This window comes from Kogia breviceps, chromosome 10 (genome assembly GCF_026419965.1).
Source record: "Kogia breviceps isolate mKogBre1 chromosome 10, mKogBre1 haplotype 1, whole genome shotgun sequence".
NCBI classification, from domain to species: domain Eukaryota; kingdom Metazoa; phylum Chordata; class Mammalia; order Artiodactyla; family Physeteridae; genus Kogia; species Kogia breviceps.
The window spans coordinates 72973384-72996205 of record NC_081319.1 but is presented as its reverse complement, the minus strand read 5'-3'; the positions used below and the strand labels follow the sequence as shown (position 1 = coordinate 72996205).

General features: G+C 55.8%; 1 protein-coding gene across 1 annotated transcript in view; it reads left to right on the top strand.

Annotated features, from left to right (window-relative positions):
- Positions 1 to 18136, top strand: part of KCNK5 (potassium two pore domain channel subfamily K member 5) — a 36565-nt gene extending 18429 nt beyond the window's left edge. Inside the window, exons 2-5 of the mRNA XM_067006137.1 lie at positions 11481 to 11592; positions 12765 to 12931; positions 13246 to 13414; positions 15554 to 18136. Coding sequence (XP_066862238.1) covers positions 11481 to 11592; positions 12765 to 12931; positions 13246 to 13414; positions 15554 to 16419 — 1314 coding nt within the window. The 3' untranslated portion in view covers positions 16420 to 18136. The remainder of the gene's footprint in view (positions 1 to 11480; positions 11593 to 12764; positions 12932 to 13245; positions 13415 to 15553) is intronic.
- The last annotated feature ends 4686 nt before the right edge of the window (positions 18137 to 22822 follow it).

Here is a 22822-nt window from a genome sequence, read left to right as displayed (position 1 = left end):
TAGTAGGCCAGATAGCAGGTACCTAATAGAGTGTCATGGGGCGATAGGTACCATCCCAGGCCCTGATCTTCCAAATGGTGGTCGCCAGGAAGGAGGACATTGCAGGTGACAACTGGCCAGCTCTGTGTTCACAGCTCTGGAGGCCCTGTGCCCGGGCACAGACCCTCGGAATGGAGGTGGCCTCGCCACCGCCCTGTTCTTCCCAGTTTACTTTTCCACCCAGTGCACATCCTGTATGCCCAGCAGCAAGCTGTGCATTGTTTCACGTAATCTGCACCCCAACCCAAGGAAGTCTTGGTACCCCCGCTTTCCAGAGACAGAAGGGGAAGCTCAGATGGTGAGAGGACATGCCCCAGATGACCTGCTGGTGGGCGATAGAGCCAGGAGTTGAACCCATGTGTGTCTGCCCCAAAGTGCAGGCCTTTCCCCGCTCTGCCCCCGTGCTGCCTGCAGAGGGTCCCAAACTTGGCATGCGTGATTTTGCAGTGGATCAGCAGCTTGTGTCGTCCAGGCTAATGTGTGGACGGGGACTCTGGAGAATGGGAAGCAACGTGGCACAGACAGGGTGGGGCTGCTGAGCTGCTGCTGAACCTCCTTCAGGTCATCAGTCCAGGATGGGGAGATGGCAGGTCAGCAGTTCCTGCGACCTCCTTTGTGGCCTGCTTGAGGGCTGTTTTTAGAAACCTTGAGGGACTGGTGACTTCCCATGTTTGCTCCTTCCACCCCAGTATCAGGTTGGGGTAAACCTAAGGCATCTCTGGATGAGGGGGGAGCGCAAGCATACGCTCATCCGAAATCATCTCAGGTTTAGATCCACGGATGTGACTGCACACCCTTTTATAACTCTCCGTCACCTGTTACCCGTGTCTGCCTCTCTCCCGTCACTCACCTTCCCTGATCCACTTTGGTTGGCATTTCTGAGCCCTGTCCCAGGAGCGGGGATGGGTGGCTTGCTTGTTTGGTGCAAAGGGCCCTCAACTGAGAGTCGGGGGGCTTCCGGCTGGTTCTTCTCTGGGCTTTGTCATCAGCTTGCTGTGTGAGCTCTTCCGTGTCACTAGCCCTCTCTGATCAGTTTCCTCAGTTACCAGATGGGAATAACAATATCCACTTTGCTTGCCTTGCCCACAGGGTCTTGAGTCTCCAATGAAATTAGGGCCAGAGGAGTGGTAGGTATGAAAGGTGCCTGATGAATGGGGTTTTGGCCAGGAGGAGGGAGATGCTGCCTTTGCCCTCCTCAGCCTTGTTACAGAGGAGTTGAACAGGACCCAGAGAGGTTTGCTGGCTTACCTGGAAAGGACAAGCCAGGAGCCGAATCCCCTGCACGGACCTCTCACTCCCTAGTGACCCATACCCCTATAGGGAGGAGGAGGGGGTAATCTGCACACCTGGCATGTTTGAGGTGTCCTGGCTGAGTAATTTCCTGCCCTCGAGTTGTTGACCCGCTAGTAGGAAGATGTCTGTTGGCATCAAAGTAGAAAGATGTCAGATATTCCCAGGATCTGGATTCTGGGGGCAGAGGAGGGGCCAGGTCATGAATCCAGGCCAAGCATCCCAGATAGGGAAGAGATACTATAGCACAAGACCATGGGTCAGGCCACAGCCAGCCAGAGCAGGGCAGTGGTTGTGAATTGGGGGTAGGGAAGCTGCAGGTAGATGAAAGGTGCCCCTCTTGTCATTTAAGCCTCACTGCACGTTCCTCCTGCCCCAAGTGCTTCGGAAGATGAGGCAGGGAGTGGATTTTCAGAACATGGCTCCAGGGGATTATCTGGTGTGTGTGTGTATTTGGGTGGAAGGGGGCTCTTTCCTACTCCCCAGGGCCGGCTCTCAGGCAGCAGGACTGTGGAGCCGGGACTGGGTCCTTGAGGTCCCCTGGTCTGCACACACAGGGATTTCCAGTCTCACTCATCAGCTCAGCCCTCCAGGTGCCTGAGAACACTTGCTGACGCTGACGTCCCATCCTGAGCTCAGGCCCCACCAGCCCTTGTCTGTTTGTTTTAGCCAAACCCCCGCAGCCCACCCGCGGGGGGCAGCAGTCCCTGCACTGCTCTGCCCTGGCCTCAGCTCTCATGGGAGGGGCGCCCAGCTGCCCCGGGGGAGGGGGGGGAGTGTTACCGTCCCAGCCTGAGAACAATGGGGGCAGGGTCACCTGCCTTGTTTTCATTGTCCCTCCTGAGTGCAGGCAGGGCTCCCGGGCCTGAGAAAGTCGGAAACCCAGAGGTTTCTGCTGAAAACGCGCTCACCTCTGGCACGGGCTTTCCCCGTGAGCGTGAGACCTCGCAGCACCTCTGAGCTCTGCAAAGGCTGCTGAGAGATGGCCCAGGAGGGGAAGCCCAAGGGTGGGCGGGAGGACAGTCATCCATCCATGGCTGCTGTGCTGACCCCTGGGGTGGGGCTGGACTAGGCCTTCCCTCTAACAAGGAGTGAGGGTAGTTCGGGTCTGGGGCAGTGGTTTTGAAATCGGCTGTATATAATATTAGAGCCACCTGGGGCAGCTTTTAAGCATCCTAGTTCCCAGTCCACACCCCAGGCCATTTCTGTCTGAATCCCTGCGGGGAGGACCCAGGCATGAGTATTTCCCCAGGCTCCCCCTGGGTGATCTCCACGTGCAACCAAGTTAAGCAGCAGTACTGTAGCGACCCCTCCAGCGTGCGTTGAGGGTGAGGGTGGGATACCACTTTCCACCTTGCCTGATGAGGGTGTGTGGGTTTCTGGGGTTGAGGGGATTGTATTTTGTACGCCGGGCGCGTCCTCTGGCTGGCTGCTTCCTCCCTGGGCTGAGGGAGGGCAGCCTGGCCAGCACCAGGCAGGTTACTTTAGGGACCGAGGCGAAGTGAGGCGCCTTCCTCATCCTGCAGTGGGACCTGGCAGGGAATGAGGAATAGGGCTCGCTTCTGACTCGGGCAGCCTGGCTTGCCGGGGGCTCAGGAAGAGCTGGAGCTGGTGGCCAGTGAGCTGAGTCCTGAGAATGAAAATGTATTTTCTCGAATGTGCTGTGGGTTTTCCTGGAGCTTGGGAGGTGCTGAACTGGGCCCTGAAGTCGTGGTTCTAGGCAGAGGAAAATGTGAGTTGTCCCCAGACAGGGGGACCCCTGTAGTCATAGGCCAACCTCCTCATTTTACAGAGAAGTCATGTTGGCAGAAGTCAAGGGTTCCTGGAGAGTCTCGGTAAGCAACCTGAGCCGAACCGGGGTCTTCCTAGGTGTACATTGACTTCCTAGTGTACCAACCAAGGCTCCAACAATTTGTCTTTCCTTTGTTCAGCTAAAAACATTATGAATATCCAGGTAGGCACTGGAGCAAAACTGAAAATGCAGATAAGCAAAACAGAAGTCTGCAAAGTCCACATTACAAGATCCCAGGTCTGATCGTAACTGAGATGAGGTGCAGCCCTGCCCCCAGGTCCCTGCACCTGACCCGCAGACACCTGCTCCCCGCCTGGGAGAGACAGGGCCCGGGGGAGCCAGGCCTGCAGCTGGTATAGGTGTCAGGGTGGCACCATTGGGCCCTCGCCAGTGCCCTGCTCATAAACTGGGCCTGCCCTCTGAGCCACACCTGGTCACCTGGGCTGCAGGGAGAGGGCGGGGGGAATACCGAGGATGCCTTCTCCTTGCCCGCGCATCCTCCCTCCTGGACGGGGAGCTGGAAGGCTGAGCCCGGCACCCACACCCATCACCCCCACTTAGGCAGCGGTGAGGGGATGAATCACCTGTGGATCTTGTTAGCCACTCGGAGCCCAGGTCCACTGCACAGAGTAGCTGCGAGTGAGGCCCAGGCGTTGTATTTCTTTAAACTCCCAGGTGGTTCCATTGGGCGGCTGGGAATGAGAGCCGCTGCCTCAGGGACTGGGTGGTATGCAAGGTCTCTGAGCCTCAGTTTAGCATCTGGAAACCATTCCAATGCCCCTCCCCCGCCCCCACTTTAGGAACGTTTGAGAAGCTGAGTCAGTGTGAGACAGGGAGGGTGAGAGGAGTGAAGGTAATTGAGGGCTTAGATAATAGTCTTCAGTCCTCTAACTCGGAATAGGAGAGGTAACAGGCGCTCACCTTCTTGCCAAGGTACTTTGGGTCTGCCCACAGTCCCCGAAAGACAGAGGGACGGCTGGCCAAACAGCTGGACAGGTGAGCTCTACCCACTGGCCCCTGCCTGCCCACTCCCCCTCCTTACACTGCGGCAGGGAGCCCCAGTACATGGGATCTGGGGTCCTCCCCTGCCCCCTTTATCTGTTCATCAGTTCATGGGGTTAAAGAATGTCACAAACATTGTTCTGAACAAGCCCAAACTCTAAATATATTTGCCTGAAAAGTGCCTGCATTAGGTTTACTAATCTCCACTTCTGTCTGTTCTGTTCAGAAGCGCCCCCAACTCCCTCGGCCCCCTACCCTGAGGAGGTTCTTTGTTAGATAACAGATGGATGTACAGACAGACGTGGACACACAGGAAGGAAGAGCCCAGCCCAGAGAGCAGGGGGCGGATGGGCATTTGGCTGCCTTGTGAAGCTGGGGGCAGCATGGCGGGGGCTTCAGGACTGGGGTTCAGAGAAGCCACCACACCTGGCCCTCGGCCTCACCTGGAGAACGCAGCGTGTGGCCTTGCTCCCTCCGCAGCCGGCCTGCCTTGCTTGGCTGTGCGGGAAACCGGCCAGGGTGGCGGGAGCTTCTGGCGGGCGGAGGTCCGGAGAGATGGGCCTTCTGACGGATGGGGTGGCCCATACTGGGTGTGCCTCTGCCACCTCAGGGGGAGCCTTAATACACACCCCGACCCTCAGGTCCCCCCGACTAGCTGTCCGGGGGCCCAGGAGCACCTACCTGCTGAGCCTCCATGTCCCTGTTCTCACTGAGGCTTGTCCTGTAGGTGCAGCGAAGTAAACCCCTTGACCTTTGATTGACCTTTGGGGACAAGCATTCTTCCCCCCGGGTGTCAGGTCACCACTGGGTCTGGTTTCCTCATGACACTGACTGCAGGTACGTTCATTCAGCACTTCCAGTGTCCTAGGTGCTTTTCATATGTTTGGGGTAGGTGCTCTTTTTGGCAGATTGGAGAAACTAAGGCTAATAGGCTGTTATTTACCCAGAGACTTGGTGCCAGCAATTGAGAGAGGACCGCCCCCGCCCAAGTCACACCCAGGTCAGCCCCACATTTCCATGAGCTTCTCCCAGGAGAGGGCCAGGTCTGGTTCGAGAGAGAGGCCTGTCACCCCCCTTTATATTCCTTTCCCTGTTCTCCACACGTCCACAGCCCCCTAGGAGAGTTTCCAGAGGGGGCAGGCCTCCCCTTCCTGTCCCTCCATTCACCCCAGGGACTCTCCCAGCCCCACTGCCACCCGCTCTGCCCTCTTGGACGAGGGGGCTTTTGTTTGCCTCCCTCACCTCTCCCCTTCCCAGCCCCTGACCCCCAGGACCTTCAGCCCCCCGCCCTCTGTTCTTGCAGCCTGCTGACCACATGCTTCCCTCCCACCCCGACACCAGTTGGATGCTGTTGGTTCCAGCAGCCCTGCATTCACCCCCTGACCCCGCCAGCCACACTCTTACTGGGGTCTGACTGTGTGCTTCCCGCCCTCTTGCTGGATAAAGCCCTGCACCTTGTTGCTGATGAATTTATTAAATCCACCTGCAGAATAATGCTAGGAAGGTGTTGAAGGAAGGACGTGAGAGGGTGAGTCAATCGAGGTCAGAGAAGATATCCTCATTCATTCAAGTTCGTTTACTCACTTCTTTAACAAATGTTTGTTGAGCACCTACTAGGTGCCAGGCAGTGTCCTCGGCTCTGGGGATACCACAGATAAAAGTCCTGCCCTCATGGAGCTTACCTTCTGAGGGACGGTCTCTGCATTCCCATGGATGTTTCCCTTGCGTTTGCCTGGTTGTGTTCTAGAGACCCGGCTTCACTTCTGTAGCTGAGAAGCCCACCCTGCACCCCCTGTCCCCTCTCCCCAGCTGTGGACAGCACAGGGGTTAAGAGCCAGACTGCCTGGGTTCACACTCCGGCTCCACCACTGCCTAGCAAGTTACTTACTTAGCCTCTGTGCCTCATTTTCCTCAGCTGTAAATGGAGGTGAGGGTACCTACATTACAAGGTTGTAAAGACTCAACAAGCTGAGTGATTTAAAGTGCTGTGATTGGTGCCTGTGATAAAATAGGTGCTCAAATATCAGCTACTATTCAAATAGGAACTATCATCTATGAAATGAGGAGTAATCAACCATGCCCTGCCCACCTCCCAAGGTGGCTGGGAGGGCCAGGTAAGAGGGACATTAAAAGTCCTTCCTACTCTGCCAAGAACCGTGCACACATGACATTGGTCTCATTCCCCTTCCAGGCCAGAGGGACCAAGTGAGCAGAGGTGGAATGCATTAGGGATGGATGCAGCCAAGGATGGTGAGGGATGTCCACTTGTGTACCTTGACGCAGCTCGGATCCAGTGGAGGCTGGCATCCAGGGCATCCTTGAGGCCGATCCTCCATGGCAGGAAGGGGCCCTGTGACCTGAGCATGAGGTCTGCCGCGGGAGCTGGAGGCAGGCAGGGCGGTGGCCCTGTGGGTGCCCCTAGCTGCTGTCCACAGGCAGGCTGCCACCTGGACTTGTTTCCCCCACTGGCCCGATGAAGGCAAAGGCCCGACATCAGCCCCGCTGCCCGTGTCTGCAGGTGGGCACCAGGTACGGGAGGTGCCCTCCCTGCAACTCTGCAGAATGAGTCTCCAGGATGGGGAGATTCCATTTACAGCCTCTGCACAGGAAACCACGGACCCCTGGGGGATGAGGCGCCGTGGGGAACCCAGATTGCATGGACAGCGAGATTCTGGGAGGGTGGTGTCTGGGGCAGCATGTTGCCTGAAGCCACAGGCAGGGGCGGGAATGTCTCCTCCGGGAGGGCTCAGGTCCGAGTGGATGCGCTGGTTTTAGGGCACTGTTTTTCCAGGTGGAGGTATGCACTGGTCTCCTTCCTGTGGCCTGTGTGGGACAGGGGTGGGGTACCAGCGGCCAGGACCCAGATGGGGCAGGCTCTACTCCTGGCTTCCTTGCTTTTAGCATCCTGACCTTAGTCTACTTTCTTAACTTCTCAGCCTTAAATCCTTGTTTGCAAAATGGAAAAGATAATGGTGTCTTCCCAGCAGGATTCTTTCCTCCTTAAAGATGAACTGAAGGCACATAAAGTACTCAGCGCATTTGGTGCATAGTAACCTCTCAGTAAATCACAGCCACTTTATTATGAGGGTGACAGGCGGGGAGGAGAGCTCTATTGCATCCTCAAACCAGAGCCGGGCCTGGGCTGTGTGCGGGATCCCCCTCTCCCATCACTCTCTAGGGATATGTGGAAAATGAAGATATTGTCTTGTGTGAATTTGGAAGACAAGTTAAAGAATCCTGTGAGTGAATAGGGGCCGTCTCCTCCTGATAAAGCTATTTCCCTAACCCCGGGGGGACGGGATGCTGTGTCCAATGGCTCCCCCTCACCCAGAGATGGCCTCAGGCCTGGGTCTAGCCCCTCCGTTCTGGGAGACCTCTCCCCCGGCGAGTGGGACCCTGACCCTGACCATAACCAGTGAGGTGTTCCGACTGAAGCCACAGCAACACGGGGTGAGAGCAGGGAGCAGGCAGCCCAAGTTCACATCCAGACCTCTGCTCCCCGAGCCTAGCTTTCCTCATCTGTCAAGTGATGCCTGGCAGAATCGCAGGAAGAGCCCGTTAGGGAATCTGTAGAAAAGCCCCAACAAGAGGCGTCTGACGCACAGCAGCACTAAAATCCTGCCTGTCTCCCCAGCATTGGGATGGAGCCAAGCTGATTCCCAGGCCAGCTGCTTGGGACCCGTGGGCAGAGAGAAGGAAACAACAGGGGTGCTGGGGGCGTCCAGGGACAGGGAGAGCAGCGAAGGGAGAGAGGTGGGGAGCCCGGCTGACTTGCAAGAGACAGTCTAGAAGCTGGCCCAGTTCTGCCAGTTAACCTCTCAGCCACAGTCTCCTGACCTGACCAGTGGACATAACTACCGCCACTGGCCTGTTGTAAGGGTGAGTGGTGCTTCTGGCCCTGGGGGGGGGCTTAGGGCCCTTCCGAATGTCCCCCTTGCCTGCCCCCCCTCTGGGTGACCATGGAGAGATAATGGAGGTCAGCGGGATAGCGCATGGGGCTGTGGCTCCCTGATAACCCAGGGCAGAGGCTGGGTCTGAGGGCTGTGCCCCAAAGGACACACCATTGGCGGGGTGAAGAGCAGGAAGCCAGCTTTTCTACTGCAAAGCTCCCAACCAGAATGCCCTCTTTGGCTACCCTGTTTTGCCAGCTCTTAATGTTTGATGTCTCCTTAGCCCTTACTAAGCGATTCCCAAGTTGCAGATCACCTTTGGCAAATCTATCCAGTGTTATGTCAGTGGGGGCAGCGTGGACGTGGCGTGTCGGGCTGTCCTGTGGGTGGCAGGGCATCTCACCTCTCTGGTCCCTGCTCACCTCATGTCAGGAGCACCCCCAGCACCCCCAGATGTGTGGGAGGACAGGGATTTCGTCCCTTCACTGCCCTCTCCCTGGAGCCCGGAACAGTGCCTGGCACATACAAGGCATGTACTCAGGCAACATTTCCAAACACTTCCAGAGGGCGCTACCACCCCAGTTGAGAACCCCTGTTCCAGTCACACCCGCACCATCGCTGATGTGTGCTGGTGTCCCTGGGTCTAAACACTTTCCATTATCGGAAATGGATGACTGCCAAGGGCAGTCCATTCTGAGGTAGCTCGTTATCCACAAAAGCCACCCCCGTTCCCTCTGGCACCTTGGCCCACTGGTTAACATATCATGAAGTCCGACACCCAAGAATGCAACAGAGTGCCCCCCATGTGGCCTGACCTGCAGAGGACAATGGGCCCGTTGCCTCCCAGCCCTGAAGAGATAAGGTATTGACACTGCCTGAGATTGTATTTACTTTTCTTTTGGCAGCCACACTGGTGTGTGTTGGTTTGTGGTCAGCAGAAACCCAAGGACTTTCCCCTTCAGCCCTGTATGGGTCAGTGCCTTCTAACACAAAGTGTAAGACATGAAAAATTTAAAAGACAGCCATATCTTGTTAGTTTGGGCCCATTTTTCCAGTCCAGATGATTTTGAGTCCCGAACTGCCGTTGCAGTGTGTTAGCTATCTTCCCATCCCAGCCTTGTCCCAGTTTTGCATCCTTTGCAGATTAAACTGGTCAGCCATCTTTGTCCTTGCTGTGTTGTAGATTAAAAGACTGAAGAGGCCTGGCCTTTGGCATGATAATGGAGACCTCAGGCCAGGAGGATAATGATCAGTACTTCTTGGGGTTGTTTATCTGCCTTTACGTGGACCCAGATTAACCCCGGTTCCTCCTTACATTTCTCCGTCTTGTCCACGTGAATATCTTTAAGCCCATCTGTTCAGTTGCCTTGCTGCTATCCAGATTGACTGCATTCCACTGAATTTCAAGGCTTTGCAGCCTTTTTGGAGTGGGAGATGCACTTAGCCGAGCATGACTTGCTCTGGTGAACCTGTGCTAGTAGCTTCCAGTACCCACCACTTCCTCTTTGAATATGCCAAGTGTTCTGCTGTCTCCAAAGAAGAGTCAGCAAGAGTTCAGGTTTGAGTTTCTAGAATCGACCCTTTTTGTTCGTAGGAGAAGGCGGGGGTAGCGTGGCGGGGGGCAACTTGTCTTCTGACATCTTTCCTGTTCCTCCGGGATTCCATGGGGATGACCAGGGCTGGTGCCCCAGTCCCATGATTTCCTGGTCAGTTGTCATCCGTCTTGAGCTGTGCTTCCTGACAATTCTGCACTACCCACCCCCCATCCCCACCCCCCCGAAGATGGATATCTGAGATAACAAAGGCTGCGGCCAAAGGGAGCTGAGCAGTTCTACTTTCCCTGCCATCTGTTTAACATTAACATCCAGGGCCCTGGGACTTTTCATTCTCCTGTTTTGAACGTGGATTTCATGGTTTAGAAAACCTTTTGGGTGGACCTCCAACAGGATAGACCTGTTGGCCTCTTCGTATCTGAACGTCCTGGTGCTTTTGCGTGGAAGTGGCCTGGCCGGCTTGGCGGCCGCTCTCTGAGGGCAGGTGAAGGCAGCCGTCCCCACTTCCCACTTTGCAGAGAGATGCTCAGGAAATAGCAGGGGGAGGCAGGGCGGTGAGCCCTGTGGTTTGACGGCCTGTCAGATGAGCACGTCATCATGGAAAATTCCTTACAAAGTCTGCAGATCCGTTTACACAGGCCTGCCGCTGCAAACTGCACATTCCTTCAGGACAACCCACCCTTCCCTCTTTTCTCACCAAACTTCAGTCGTGCCGCAGGGAGAACTCCTGTTTTTCCATCTCCCTCCTGCTTCCATCCTTCACTCCTCTGTCTTTTCTCGGTCCTAGGCTTGATTTTTAGAGGGAATTTGGCTGAGTTTCTGGTTTCTGAGCTGGTCCATCCTGGGGCTCTCCTAGGGGGCAGGGGCAGGACCCCAATTTGAGAGTGGATCCTGGCCGCTCCTCGGGATCTGCCTTCTGAGGTCTGGGTCCTGCCAGTGGTGGGTGTGGGTGAAGGGAGGTAGCACTGAAGGATGGGGTACAGGCAGGGCCTGGGTGGTGAGCAGGTTTGCCAGCTGTCTGTGCTCTGGAACAGATAAGGAAGGCCTCTCTGGGGGCCTCCCAGTGCACTTCCCCAGGTGACATCTCACCTGCTGCCACCCACAGTTGCCGGGAGCTCCATGGGGATTGATAGCATTAATTTGAGTCACCCTGAAAAGTACACACCACCTTCTGATGACCAGTCCTGGCCCAAACTTTGAAGTTGCTCAGCCCAGGGCCGAGTGAAAGGGATCCAGAGAAGGGAGGGAAGGGGAGCTTGTAGCGGGGAGAGGACAGAGTCCCAGGCATGGGAGAAAGGAGGCCCGCTGATGTGTCCGCCCTCGGAGGACAGACCCAAGAGCTGACCGAGCTGACCTTAGCAGGTGTCCTGACAGTGGGGGTGAAAGGCATGTTGGGTGTGGGGGGCAGTCCCTCCCAGGCCAACCCTGCAGTAGAATGCTTTTCTGGAGGTCCTCCTGTTTGTCTGCATCACATCTGCCTTCTTTCAGAGGCAGAAGAGTCTGCTGTGGTTCTCAAACTGTGGTCCTGGGACCACAACATCAGCATCACCTGGAACCTTGTTAGAAATGCACATTCTCTGACTCCCTCCCAGTCCTACTAAATCAACCTCTGGAGGTAGGGCCCAGCAGGCTGTATGTAAGAAGTCCTCCAGGTGATTCTAGTAAGTTTGAGAAGCACTGGCTCAGTGAGAGAAGGCACTTTGGAGCCGGATTGCTGGGGTTCATATTCTTACCAGCTGTGTGACCTTGGACAAATCACTTACCCTCTCTGATCCTCTATAAAATGTTTCACCACCTATAAATTGGAGACAGTAACTGTCACTTTGTTATTGTGATGATTAAATAAGAATGGTTATAAGGAGGTTCATAAAGTGCTGACCTCTTCTCTGACCTTCACTGTGTCTCTCTTTTTAGATAGTATCTGATGCTGCAGGACAGGGTGTGGCCATCACAGGGAACCAGACCTTCAACAACTGGAACTGGCCCAACGCAATGATTTTTGCAGCCACGGTCATCACCACCATCGGTAAGTCTTCTGGGACCTTCAGGATACCTTCTTCCACGTCCGAGCTCCCCAGAATCTTGTAAGAGTCCAGCTCTGGTCACATGGCCTTGTCAAGGTTAAAATCAGGCCAGTTGCACTCTGTCCTTTTGACATGTCCCTGGAGATTTAGTAAGTCCTTGGTGACTGGCCATGCTTAGGAGACTGTTTTCTAGAAGTCTTGACCTGGGCTCTTGGAGTAGAAATGACACAGCTTGACAGCCAGAGGTCGAGCAGGTTGCTCTCTTGCACAAATGCACCCCGTGCTTATTCACCAGTCTGGGTGTCTGTTCTAGTCATCTATGACTGCATCACCAACCACCTCAGAAGTTAGCGGCTTAAAACACAACTTATTGTCGGCCATTCTGTGAGTTGACGGGGTTTGGCTGGTTGGTTCTTGCTTGAGGTCTCTGCTGCCGTGGTAGTTGGAGTGGCTGGAACGGTCATCCAAAAGTCCAGTTGGCTGGAAGTCCAAGATGGCTTCTTCTATCACATGTTTGGTAGTTGATACTGGCTGTTGCTGAGGAGCTTAGCTGGGGATGATTGGGCATCTCACAGTATGGCAGCTGGGTTTTAAGAGGGAGACACCCCAAAGTGAGCATTTCAGGAGATCAAGGGGAGAAGCAGCAAGGCTTCTGATAAGGACTTAACTGACTCAGGGTCCCTTCTGCCACATTCCATGAAAAGGTCACTAAAGCCCAGATTCAGAGGGAGGGGAATTAGAGGCCAGTTGATGTGAGCATCAGAAGGGATGGAATTAAGAATCGCCGTCTTTGGAGACCGTCTACCACAGGGCTTCTGGGGTGTCTACCCAGAGAAACTACTAACTTGTGCCTTGTAATTTGCAAGGGTGCCATACGGACTCGTGGAGGACTTGCTAATGGTGGAGGCTTAGTCCACCTTCAGAGAGCTCCCAGTCTGATGGAGGAGACATAGCCCATACCATCATAATTGCTATAAATGATCATGATCATAGCATGGTCAAGGGAAATTTCATTTCTGAAGCATTGATACTAATCAGTGTCAAGTGATCTTAGGGAATGGGCTTTCCTCAGGCTGGGTGTGTGGCGGGGGCGGTGGAGGCAGGTACCACTCCCAGTCTGGGTCCATCACCCCCGCTGTGGCTCTATTGGCCTCGCTCTCTTCTTTTTCCTCAGGCTATGGTAACGTGGCCCCCAAGACCCCTGCCGGGCGCCTCTTCTGTGTCTTCTATGGTCTCTTTGGGGTGCCGCTCTGTCTGACGTGGATCAGTGCCCTGGGCAAGTTCTTTGGAGGACGTGCCAAGAGGCTGGGCCAGTTCCTCACCAAGAGAGGCGTGAGCCTGGTATGTCCCCAACCCTAGGTCCTGGGCAGAGACGGGGGGACCCTGGCAGGTGATGGGGGGGGTGGGAAGGATCCAAGAATTGGACAGAAGTGTCAGGACAGATGGCAAGGGAGCAGTTTCAGAGCCCGCTGCCCTCCTGGGTGAGGCTGGGAGCATTACCCCCCCCCCCACCCCCTCCCCTGGGCAGTGAGCCTCCCAGGCCTGGCGCCCAACCGGCCTCGCCTCTGGCTGCCTCCTCGGCCCTCTGGGTACTCTGCTGGGTTCCCCCGGTCTCCACCGCCGTCTGACCTGGTCTCCCTACCCTTCCCCCTCAGCGCAAGGCGCAGATTACATGCACGGCCATCTTCATCCTGTGGGGCGTGCTGGTCCACCTGATGATCCCACCTTTTGTGTTCATGGTGACAGAGGAGTGGAACTACATCGAGGGCCTCTACTACTCCTTCATCACCATCTCCACCATCGGCTTCGGCGACTTCGTGGCCGGTGAGTCCTGCCCCTTGCCTCTGCCTCCCCACCCTGTCTTTCTCTGCTTCTCCTCCAATTTCAATTCAGCTGACCTTTACTGGGGGCCCTGGTAGGCATCCAGTGTCCTGGGCCTCCACCCAGTGGGATCCTGCCAGTTGCAAGAGGAAACCAAGGCACAGAGTAACTGCAGACGTTTTCTCTTTCTCTTTCTTGGAACGTGGCTTTTCCCTCCTTCTTCTCTGTTCGTGTTTGGCGTCTGGTCTCTTCCTCTCTTCTCCCCCCGTCTCCTGAGCTTAGGTGCTTAGGTGCACTGGGGGCTGGGGGTAGAGCCCTTCTGCCTGCAGGGTCCACGTCACAGCTCCCTCCTCCCATCACTCCCAGGCGCTGAGGGGGCTGTGCTGGATGCTTGGCTCAGAGGCCAGAAACTTTGCTCTTGCCACTGGCAGCTTAAAGACCAGAGAGGCCTCCCCCCAAGCTGCCCTGCTCCCTCGGGCCCAGACCCTCCCTCCCTCCCACTCCTCCCCTACTTAATCCAGGCGGGCGATAAGATCCTTTGGCCCCTTTGTCTGTCGGCTCCAGCCACTCATGTCCTTGTGCCTGTGGCCTGCACAGCACCTTGGTTCTTAATCTTCCTGACACCCCGTTTGGCTGCACTGGCCCAGTGGCTGCTCCCTCAGTCCCTGCTGCCCTGCCCAGCTGACCTCCACCTCTGCTCCAGGACCTACGATCTCTCCCCTCCCCCTTCCTAGGGCCAGGGACAGGTCACTACCCTCCTGCCCCATTGTAAGTGGAGACTCAGAATGCTGGGAGGGGGCGGCTGAGTGGGTGGGAGAAGCAGGAAAGAGAGGCCTGAACACTCCACTGACCCTGGCAGATCTGAGCCTGCTGTCTTGGGAGATAAATTTAGATGGAGGCACAACCCTGCCATTGTCTAGCTGTTGGGGCCCAGAGCAGGCTAAGGAGGAGCCTTCGTATCAGGGAAGCACAGAAGGGTGTTGAATGCATACTTTCTCAGCTCCAGCAAGACACCAAACCACTGCCTCAGTTTCCCCATCTGTAAAATTGGTTTAAAAAAAAAAGTAACGGTGCGCACCTCACAGGGTTTTGGACAATCAAATGATTTGCTATTCATGAGTGCGGTGGGTAGGGCCCGGCTATATTAGTGTGCCCTGGTTGTCCTCATAACCTGCTTATGACCAGAGTCCTGAGCAAGATTGACAGCATCTCCTGGCTGCAAGGGAGACAGCCTCTGCCTTCAGACTCCCTCCAGTCTGATGAGGGGGTTATAGTCCTTGCTCTAAGGGAGCCCCACTCTGGAAGTGGCCCCCTTCCTCCAGTTCCTTTTCCAAGTTTCTCCCAGCCTCAGGGCAGGAAGGGGGACACAGGACACGTAATAATATGGATCAACATGCCTGGAAGTGTAAAGTGAAATCTCCGTGATCCTGGAGGGTAGGGGAGTGACCAGAGCTGTGCAGAGTGACCTGGGAGGGCTCCCTGGAGCAGGTGTCTGGAGCCTGGCCACAGAAGTGGGGGTGTGGAGAGGGCAGAGCCCTCCAGGCCATAGGAGGAACCAGTAGGGCGAGGGTAGATACAGGAAGTCAGGAGGCAGGCCAGACGTCACCAGAAGGAGAATCAAGGCTGTCCATGATATTTCCTGCCAGGACCAGTGCTCTTGGACACCCCAGGCCCAGCTATCAGCCTCGCTTATATTAAATTAGTGAGTCCATCACCAGCAAGAGGATGCCAGCTGCCCTGTCACTTAATTTCTATCCAGGTTTTAACTGAACCGTAACACGTACATCCAAAAAGTATACAAAGCGGCCAAGTGTCAGTGTCGGTGAATCATTGAAAGGCCAGAATTCTTCATGGCTTAGTTCCTGACCTGACTGCTGGCTCCATCACCAGCCTCCCCAGAGCCCCTCCCCCTTGAAGCTCTCACACCCCAGGGAGCCACTCTCCTGACTTTTGATAGTTGAGGAAGCTCAGGTGGTGTCCGGCTTCTAGCACAGGCCTCCTTCCTTTCTTGGTGCGTCCGCATCGGTGTTCTGTGTTCTCGCGCTGTGTCCACTTTCAGGTGACACGGCTTTTGGCCTTTGTGTGTTTCCGGGTTCCCGCTGGCCCTTTCCTGACCCTCTGGGCTTCCTGACCCGTCCTCAGGTGTGAACCCCAGCGCCAACTACCACGCCCTGTACCGCTACTTCGTGGAGCTCTGGATCTACCTGGGGCTGGCCTGGCTCTCCCTGTTTGTCAATTGGAAGGTGAGCATGTTTGTGGAGGTTCACAAGGCCATTAAGAAGCGGCGGCGGCGCCGGAAGGAGTCCTTCGAGAGCTCTCCACACCCCAGGAAGGCCCTGCAGGTGGCAGGGGGTGCGGCGTCCAAGGACGTCAACATCTTCAGTTTTCTGTCGAAAAAGGAGGAGACTTACAACGACCTCATCAAGCAAATCGGGAAGAAGGCAATGAAGACGGGCGGGGGTGGGGAGCGGGTCCCAGGGACGGGCCTGGGGCCCCAGGGGGATGGGCTGACAGCCCTGCCCACCTCCCTGACCCCCTTGGTGGTCTACTCCAAGAACCGGGTGCCCAGCTTAGAAGAGGTGTCCCAGGCGCTGAGGAGCAAAGGCCATGTGTCTCGGCCCCCGGGCGAGGAGGCTGGGGTGGGGTCCCCCGAGGAGGGCTCCCCGACCTCTGAGGTGTTCCCTAACCAGCTGGACCGCATTAGCGAGGAGGGCGAGCCGTGGGACACCCAGGACTACCACCCGCTCATCTTCCAGAACGTCAGCATCACCTTTGAGAACGAGGAGGCCGGCCTCTTGGACGAGGACACCTCCAAGTCCTCGCTGGAGGACAATCTAGCTGGGGAGGGGAGGCCCCAGGAGGGGGCCACGGCCGAGGTGCCCCTGAACCTGGGCGAGTTCCCCTCATCAGATGAGTCCACCTTCACCAGCACTGAGTCAGAGCTCTCCGTGCCTTACGAACAGCTTATGAACGAGTACAACAAGGCAAACTGCCCCAAAGGCACGTGAGGCGGGGCCGGCTCCCCACCCCACCTTCCATGGCTTCTCTTCTCCTCAACCTGGGGTGTCCTACTGTGGCTGGGACCCTGGCCCCTGGTGGGGGGTGGCCCTGGAACTGGGAGTAGGGGGCCAGGGGCCTTCCTCACCTTCATCCCCTGCAGCTAGATGCTACCGGTCAGACATGGCGCGCCCAGCACAGGGCCTCTGTGCATCAGCGGAACGGGCACCCTGGCAGCGGGAGGTGTCTGTCCTGAGCATGGTTGGGGGATCTGGTGGTTCACGGACACGTGGGCTGGCAGGACTGAACCCGGGGAGGCCTGCACCTGCGTGGGTCGTTGCCCAGTCATTCGGGTAAGACCCTCTCACGGTTCTCTTAGGTCGGGGGCCTCGGCCGTTTGAGTTCACCAGTATTAACAGGTTCCTGTGCGCCCAGCACTGAGCCAGGCATTTCAGAGAGAGGGTGAGGGTGGTGTAAGACCCTGGTGGGGTTGGGGGCTGGGCACTTCAGCACCTCAGCAGTAGTGGGGCCCCGCCTGGGGCACGTGTTTAACCGTCCCCCAGTCCCACCTCGTCTGCCTGGCTGTCGCCCCTACTGTAGACCTCAGTAGGGAGGAGGCCATCTGGGGAAGGGGAGCTAACGGGCAGGTGCTGAAACGCTTCTGCTACGGGGAACCCAGAGTAAGTCCCAAGTGTGGCCCAGTATCCCAGCCCTTCTGTGGACTTTACCGGGATGGAGCCCAGCCCAGAGTCCGGTTCCCTGTCCCACACCCCCTTTGGCCAAGCAATGGCAGGCACGGGCTTCTGCCTCCCAGGAAGTGGTGGCAGAAAGAGAGGCTGGGGCTCCTGGAGCTGGCAGCCGGGGAGCTGCAGGAGTGGGCTCAGCTCCGGCTCATCCTGCCTCTACCCTTCTGTCCCGTGACCTCACTGCTCCCCAGATCACAAGATCCCTTGGCTCACAAGTGGGGAATGTCCAAATATGTGAATCAACCTCCTCCCTCCAGCTGCTGTTTGGTGTGTGTGTGTGTGTGTCTATGTCTGTCTGTCTGTCTGTGTAAGAAAGAAAGGATTTGCAATGGGAGGAGCAAAAGATAGTTTGAAACTGCAGACGGACTGTTTCTGGTGAGGGGCTGGCAGGGTTCTTGGGTTCTTCGTGAGGTGCACCCTTGGGCCAGCCCACTCTGCCCTGCATGTTTTGTTTTGTTATTTTTAAAATGAATTGCTGTTTTTTTAATCTTGTTGGCTTCAGAGCCAGAGTGGAGAAAAGGTGCAAGAGTTGGGGTCCCAAGGATCGGGATGTCCAGTGTTCACTCTCCTATCCCCCAACCCAGTTGGGCCTTTCTCGGTGACCTGGGCCAAGGTCATGGTGTCAGAGTTGGGGAGGGGCATTGGTCGCAGGTGACTGGATGCTGGGCAGGAGGTGCCACCCAGACACCCTCTCTGCCTCTCATCCCCCTCCCCAATACTGCAGGACCAAAGAGGGCCAGAACCCCACCCATCCCCACTTAGCCTATAACCCAGGGGTATGATGGCCCAGCATGAGGGTGGGAAGGAGCGGCCTTCTGTTTTTCTGTGAAATGTTTTAACGAGCTCGTCTTAGTTTTCCTGACCCCACTTGGCTGGGGTGTTGCTGGCTGTCCTGGAATCACACATACTGTATGTACATACTGGCAATGATGTCAAATGTAATTTATTTTAACATTTTTACAATAAAACATGAGGTGGACAAGCCAATCTGATGCATGCTATTGCGGGGAGGGGCGAGAGGGGCTGGGGGCAAGATGCGGGGGCAGTCTGGGAGGACTGAGGACAGCCTGAGAGTCAAGGGGAGAACTGGGGTGGTCTGGAAGGGACAAAAAAATGAAAGAGGTGGGGAGGTGGAGAAGGGGCAGGCTACATAAGATGTGGTCAGGGCGGGCTTCTTGGAGGAGGTGACAGCTAACAGGTTGAAATGAGGACAGGGCAGAGGAGTGGGGGGACCGTGGCTAGCAGCTCATGTCGCCAGTCTGCCAGATCCCGTTCTACACGCTTTATGCTCAATAATACGTGAATGGACTCATTTGATCTTGCAATAGCCCTGCGAGGTGGGTATTACATCCCCATTTTATAGGCGAGGAAACGGGCACAGAGAGGTGACTTAGGCAAGATCTCCATAGATGGTGAGCCTGGGTTCAAACCCACGCAGCCCCCATGACCAGCTAACAATCACCTGCTCTGTTGTGGCACGTCTGGCGTCCCCTGAAAGGGCCTCTGTGTTCAGGAAGGTGGGCCAGGGAAGGACCCTGGAGATCGGGCCTTCTGAGCTCGAGCGGTGGGTACTGTGGTCTGGAAAGGACGTGAAAGAAGAGTGGACAGGCTCAGCTGGGCCCATATGCATCCATTTAAGAGGAAGATTTGTCAGACTTTGTGGTCTCAATGGTTTAGAGATTGGCCTCTTCCACAGCAGTGTCAGGGTCCCCTTCCCACACCACACAAGACATTGGTTAAAATCTTCAGTCTGCTGGGAAAAATTTACAGTTCTGTGATTTCAGGAATGAAGCACATTTTTCATGAGGGTGTGGCTGCGTTTATAAAGGATCATATGTGTTTAAAATATCAACGGGTTCTGTAATGACTTGATACTATCCATCCCTTTGCCAAAACATCTCTCCACTTTCCTCTCTCTCTCTCTCTCCACACACACACACACACACACACACACACACACACACACACACAGAGGTTCAAACTTAACTGGTTTTGCTTTAGCCCCTTCCAGCCTCAAGGTAACAATTCTATTTACTACCGTGGCACTTGGCCTTCTCACAAAGCCCTCTGACAGGCGGCTTGGAGCACCCCCCGTGGCACAAGGCTTTTGGCCCCCTTTGCTGTGAAGGAGATGAAAGCTCAGAGAGTACAACTTGACCAGGCACAGCTTTGCAGAGTTGCTTGTAGATGATAGATGCATGGAAGGCTGGGGTTAAGGTGTGGTTTTGGTCCACTGTGGCTAAGGTAAGTGGTGCGCTTTCTGAGTGAAAGGTCTGGAAACCGGGGTGGGGGTGGACAGCAGCTGGAGCAGAGGGCGGAGCCCAGGAGGGATTCCTGAGGGATCAAGAGCAGAGGAGGGGTGCTGTGTGTGGAGGGGCGTGAACCCTCCTGTCACTGTCACTGTGCCCATGAGCTGTTAGGGGATGGCAGGTGGAGGAAGTGATTTAGAAGTCGAGGGAGAGGACCCTGGCAGGGAAATCCCACTGTTGACACCAGATTCATAACCTGGTCAGAACTACGGGGGTGTATTGTTGAACCCCCAGAGTTTCATGAGTTCTGAGGCAGACACGCCTACTCCCAGAAGCTCTCCAGGCCTGGGCCCTCCCCTGTTCCCTCCTGGAAGCCTTCCCACCCTGGTGGTGAGTTGCCACGCTGCTCTCCACCATCGCCACCTGTACTCTCCATTCATTCCTTCAACTAATGTTCACCGAGCACCTACCACGGACCAGGCTCTGTCCCAGGCACCTGGAAAACTACAGCGTGTAACATGAACAGAAATCCTATTCATGGAGCCTACAGTTTGGTTCCCTTTGCTCTCATTTCCGGCTGTTTTTCATGGTCTGTGCTTGGTATTTCTGTCCTGTCCATACCCCCAAGGCTCTTTTAATGTCTCTTCTATCTTATGTCTTTTAATCCTCACAACAGGTAGTGTTATCATTAACCCCATTTTACAAATGAGGAGACTGAGGCAAATACAGGATTTTTCACAAATTCAAACAACTATTAAATGGCAGCAAAACAGCTTCCCTGACTTGCTTTTCCGTTCTTCCTTCTACCCTCCGGAAAGCTCCTGATCTGTTGGGGGAGACACTCTCAGAAAACCCACAGTCAGATGGAGGAGACAGTTCCTATGCCCAAAGAGCCTGCAGCCTGAGAGGGAGAGGAGCACAGAAATAGGAAATAAGCACAAACTCTGGGTCCCAGCTGGGCCTCTGGCTCCTGTGTGATCCTGCAGGAGTCACTTAGGAAAAGAAACCGGGACCCTTGCTGGAAAGGTTATCCTCAGCCACCTTTGCGGGGAAGCTTTCTGGAGCCTGGGGCAAAGGCAGGGGGAGAAAGGAGGCAGGCTGGGCTGCGCTGCTCTGGGTGGGTCTCCAGGAATGGCTGCCTCAATGGGGGCCCCTGAGGCTTGGGCTCAGCCCTGCCAATCAGCTGCCCACCCCTGAAATAACACATCCCCAGTTTCCAAATTCATACACAGCTGGTCCAGGAACCAGATGCCAGTTTGGGAATTGCCAGGATGTGTTTGTGTAACACAGTGAGAGTGCCTCCCCAGAATCTCTGCCCCTTCTCTCCATTCTGGCCACTACAGCCCCTCACCTGGACCCCCGCAGCAGCACAGGGCTTGATGCCTGGTTGAGCCCTTGCTGAATGAATGAATGAGCCCCTGAGCTGCTCTCCACCTGGCCGTCACTGCAACCAGCAGGCTGGAGCCCAGACTCAAATCTGACCCGCTTTATCTCCTGCTTTAAACGCCTCCGGGGTTCCCACTGTTCTCCTAGCGCGCTGTCTCCCTCTTCAACCTCATCTGCCCCCTCCTCCTACGCCCCACCTCTCTGGGCTCCAGACACAGTGAAGTTTCCCAAATGAGCCAGGCCTCCCATGCTGTTTCCTTCATCTGGGATGCCCTTCCTCTCTCCTAGCTGATTTCTAAGACCTGTTGGGATTAAAGGTGGACATCAGCTTCTCCGGGAAGAGTTCCACAGTTACTGCCCCCCCACCCCTCCCGGATTCTGGGTCAAATGTCCCTCACCAGGCCCAGAGCCCGTCCCTCAGCAAGCCGGCTGCTTCCATGCTGTTCAAGTCTGCTGTCTCTGGGTCTGGAGCCTCTGAGAGAGCAGGGAGTGGCTTGTTCACCTTGGATCCAGACCACAAGATGGCCAGCGTGGAAAAGGGCTCAGCTTTTCAATGTTTGCTGAATGGAGGGCAAGTGAACCAGAATCCTGGCCCCTCCCATTGTAATTCAGTCCCTCTCTTCCCGGGAAGAGGCCAAATCAGGAGGTGAGGTTTATTCCACGAGGGCGAGTCTCTGCAAAACCGGGTGGATGATCTTGAGGGACCTTGTCACATGCTACGTTGGCCCAATGAGTCACCTGATTGTGCTGAGTCACCTGAATCTGGTCGGCAGGGCAGGGAACGCAGCACTCCTTACTTCTGCACACTCCAGGAAGCCCCTCTGTCTGCACCCCCTTTCCCATTTCCCCACACCTCCCTGTCCTCACCTCTCATCGCCTCCAAGGCGGCGATCTGCCTTCCGGTCAGCACTCCCTGAAGACGGGGGCCTGGGTGTCCCATGCCTGCAGCCCCCAAGTCCCCATGCTTCCCTCGGGAATGCCTCCACTCACAGTGACCACTCACCTCGGTTTCGGGGCCGCCCAGTTTCCAAAGCCCTTTCACCTCCATTCCTGTGGGATTGCTCATCAGCCCCGGCGCCAGGTGCAATATTTTATAGCCTAATTTAAGGGTTTTTTTTTTTTTTTTTTTCCAAATGAGGAAACTGAGTGTTTTGGTTTGGTTGCCCTGGAGAGCAAGGCCTAAGACCAGAACCAGGAGATGGCTGGAGGAAGTAGCAGAGACGTAGAGGGAGTTAAAGACGGGGAAAGAGCACAAGGCAATTAAGGGGGCGTCGCTGAGCTGGTTCCACTGTGGGCAGCTGGGGCTTAATCCTGCTGGGACCCCTCTGAAGAGCCTGTGGAATACACCTCAGAATTGTCCCTTTGAAGGACAGGAGACCTGTGTTTATCCACCAGTTCCCACCCTCGTTGGTTAAGGATGGCCCCACAGACATTAATCCCCACCTCCCTCCTATACAGGCTGGACGTGGCAGACCGTACTGTCCAAAGACGCCACCATCCCACACTCTCCTTGGCAAAGTGACCTTGCCACTCCCCGTACAAGACATGGAGTCCATTCCCTTGCACGTGGGCTGGACCTGGGCCTGTTTTGATCAATAGAATACGCTGGAGGTGACCTGTGTTAAGAGGCCTGGCAGCTTCCTCTTTCGTGCTCTCGGGGAAGCCAGCTGCAAGGTAAGAAATCCAAGTACCTGGACACCCATGCCCTGGAGGGGATCTGCCCAGCCGAGGAGCCATGTGGGACATTGCAGCCCCAGCTGAGGCCACATGAAGAGCCCAGCCATCCCCCGAATCTCAGAATCATGAGCAAATACATGATTGGTGTTATTCTAAGCCTCTAAGTTTGGGGGTGGTTTGTTATCAATGATAGCTGACGGGAACACTGGCTGGGCTTGCCCTGGGGCTAAAAGACCTTCTGCCGGGTTTTGGAGAAAGTTCTGGGGTGCAAACGCAGAGAGGCACCCCTGGGGCGGGGCTTGGGCAGCATGTACAGGACTGTCCACTGTAGCCGCACTGGTACCCGAAGCGGGCCA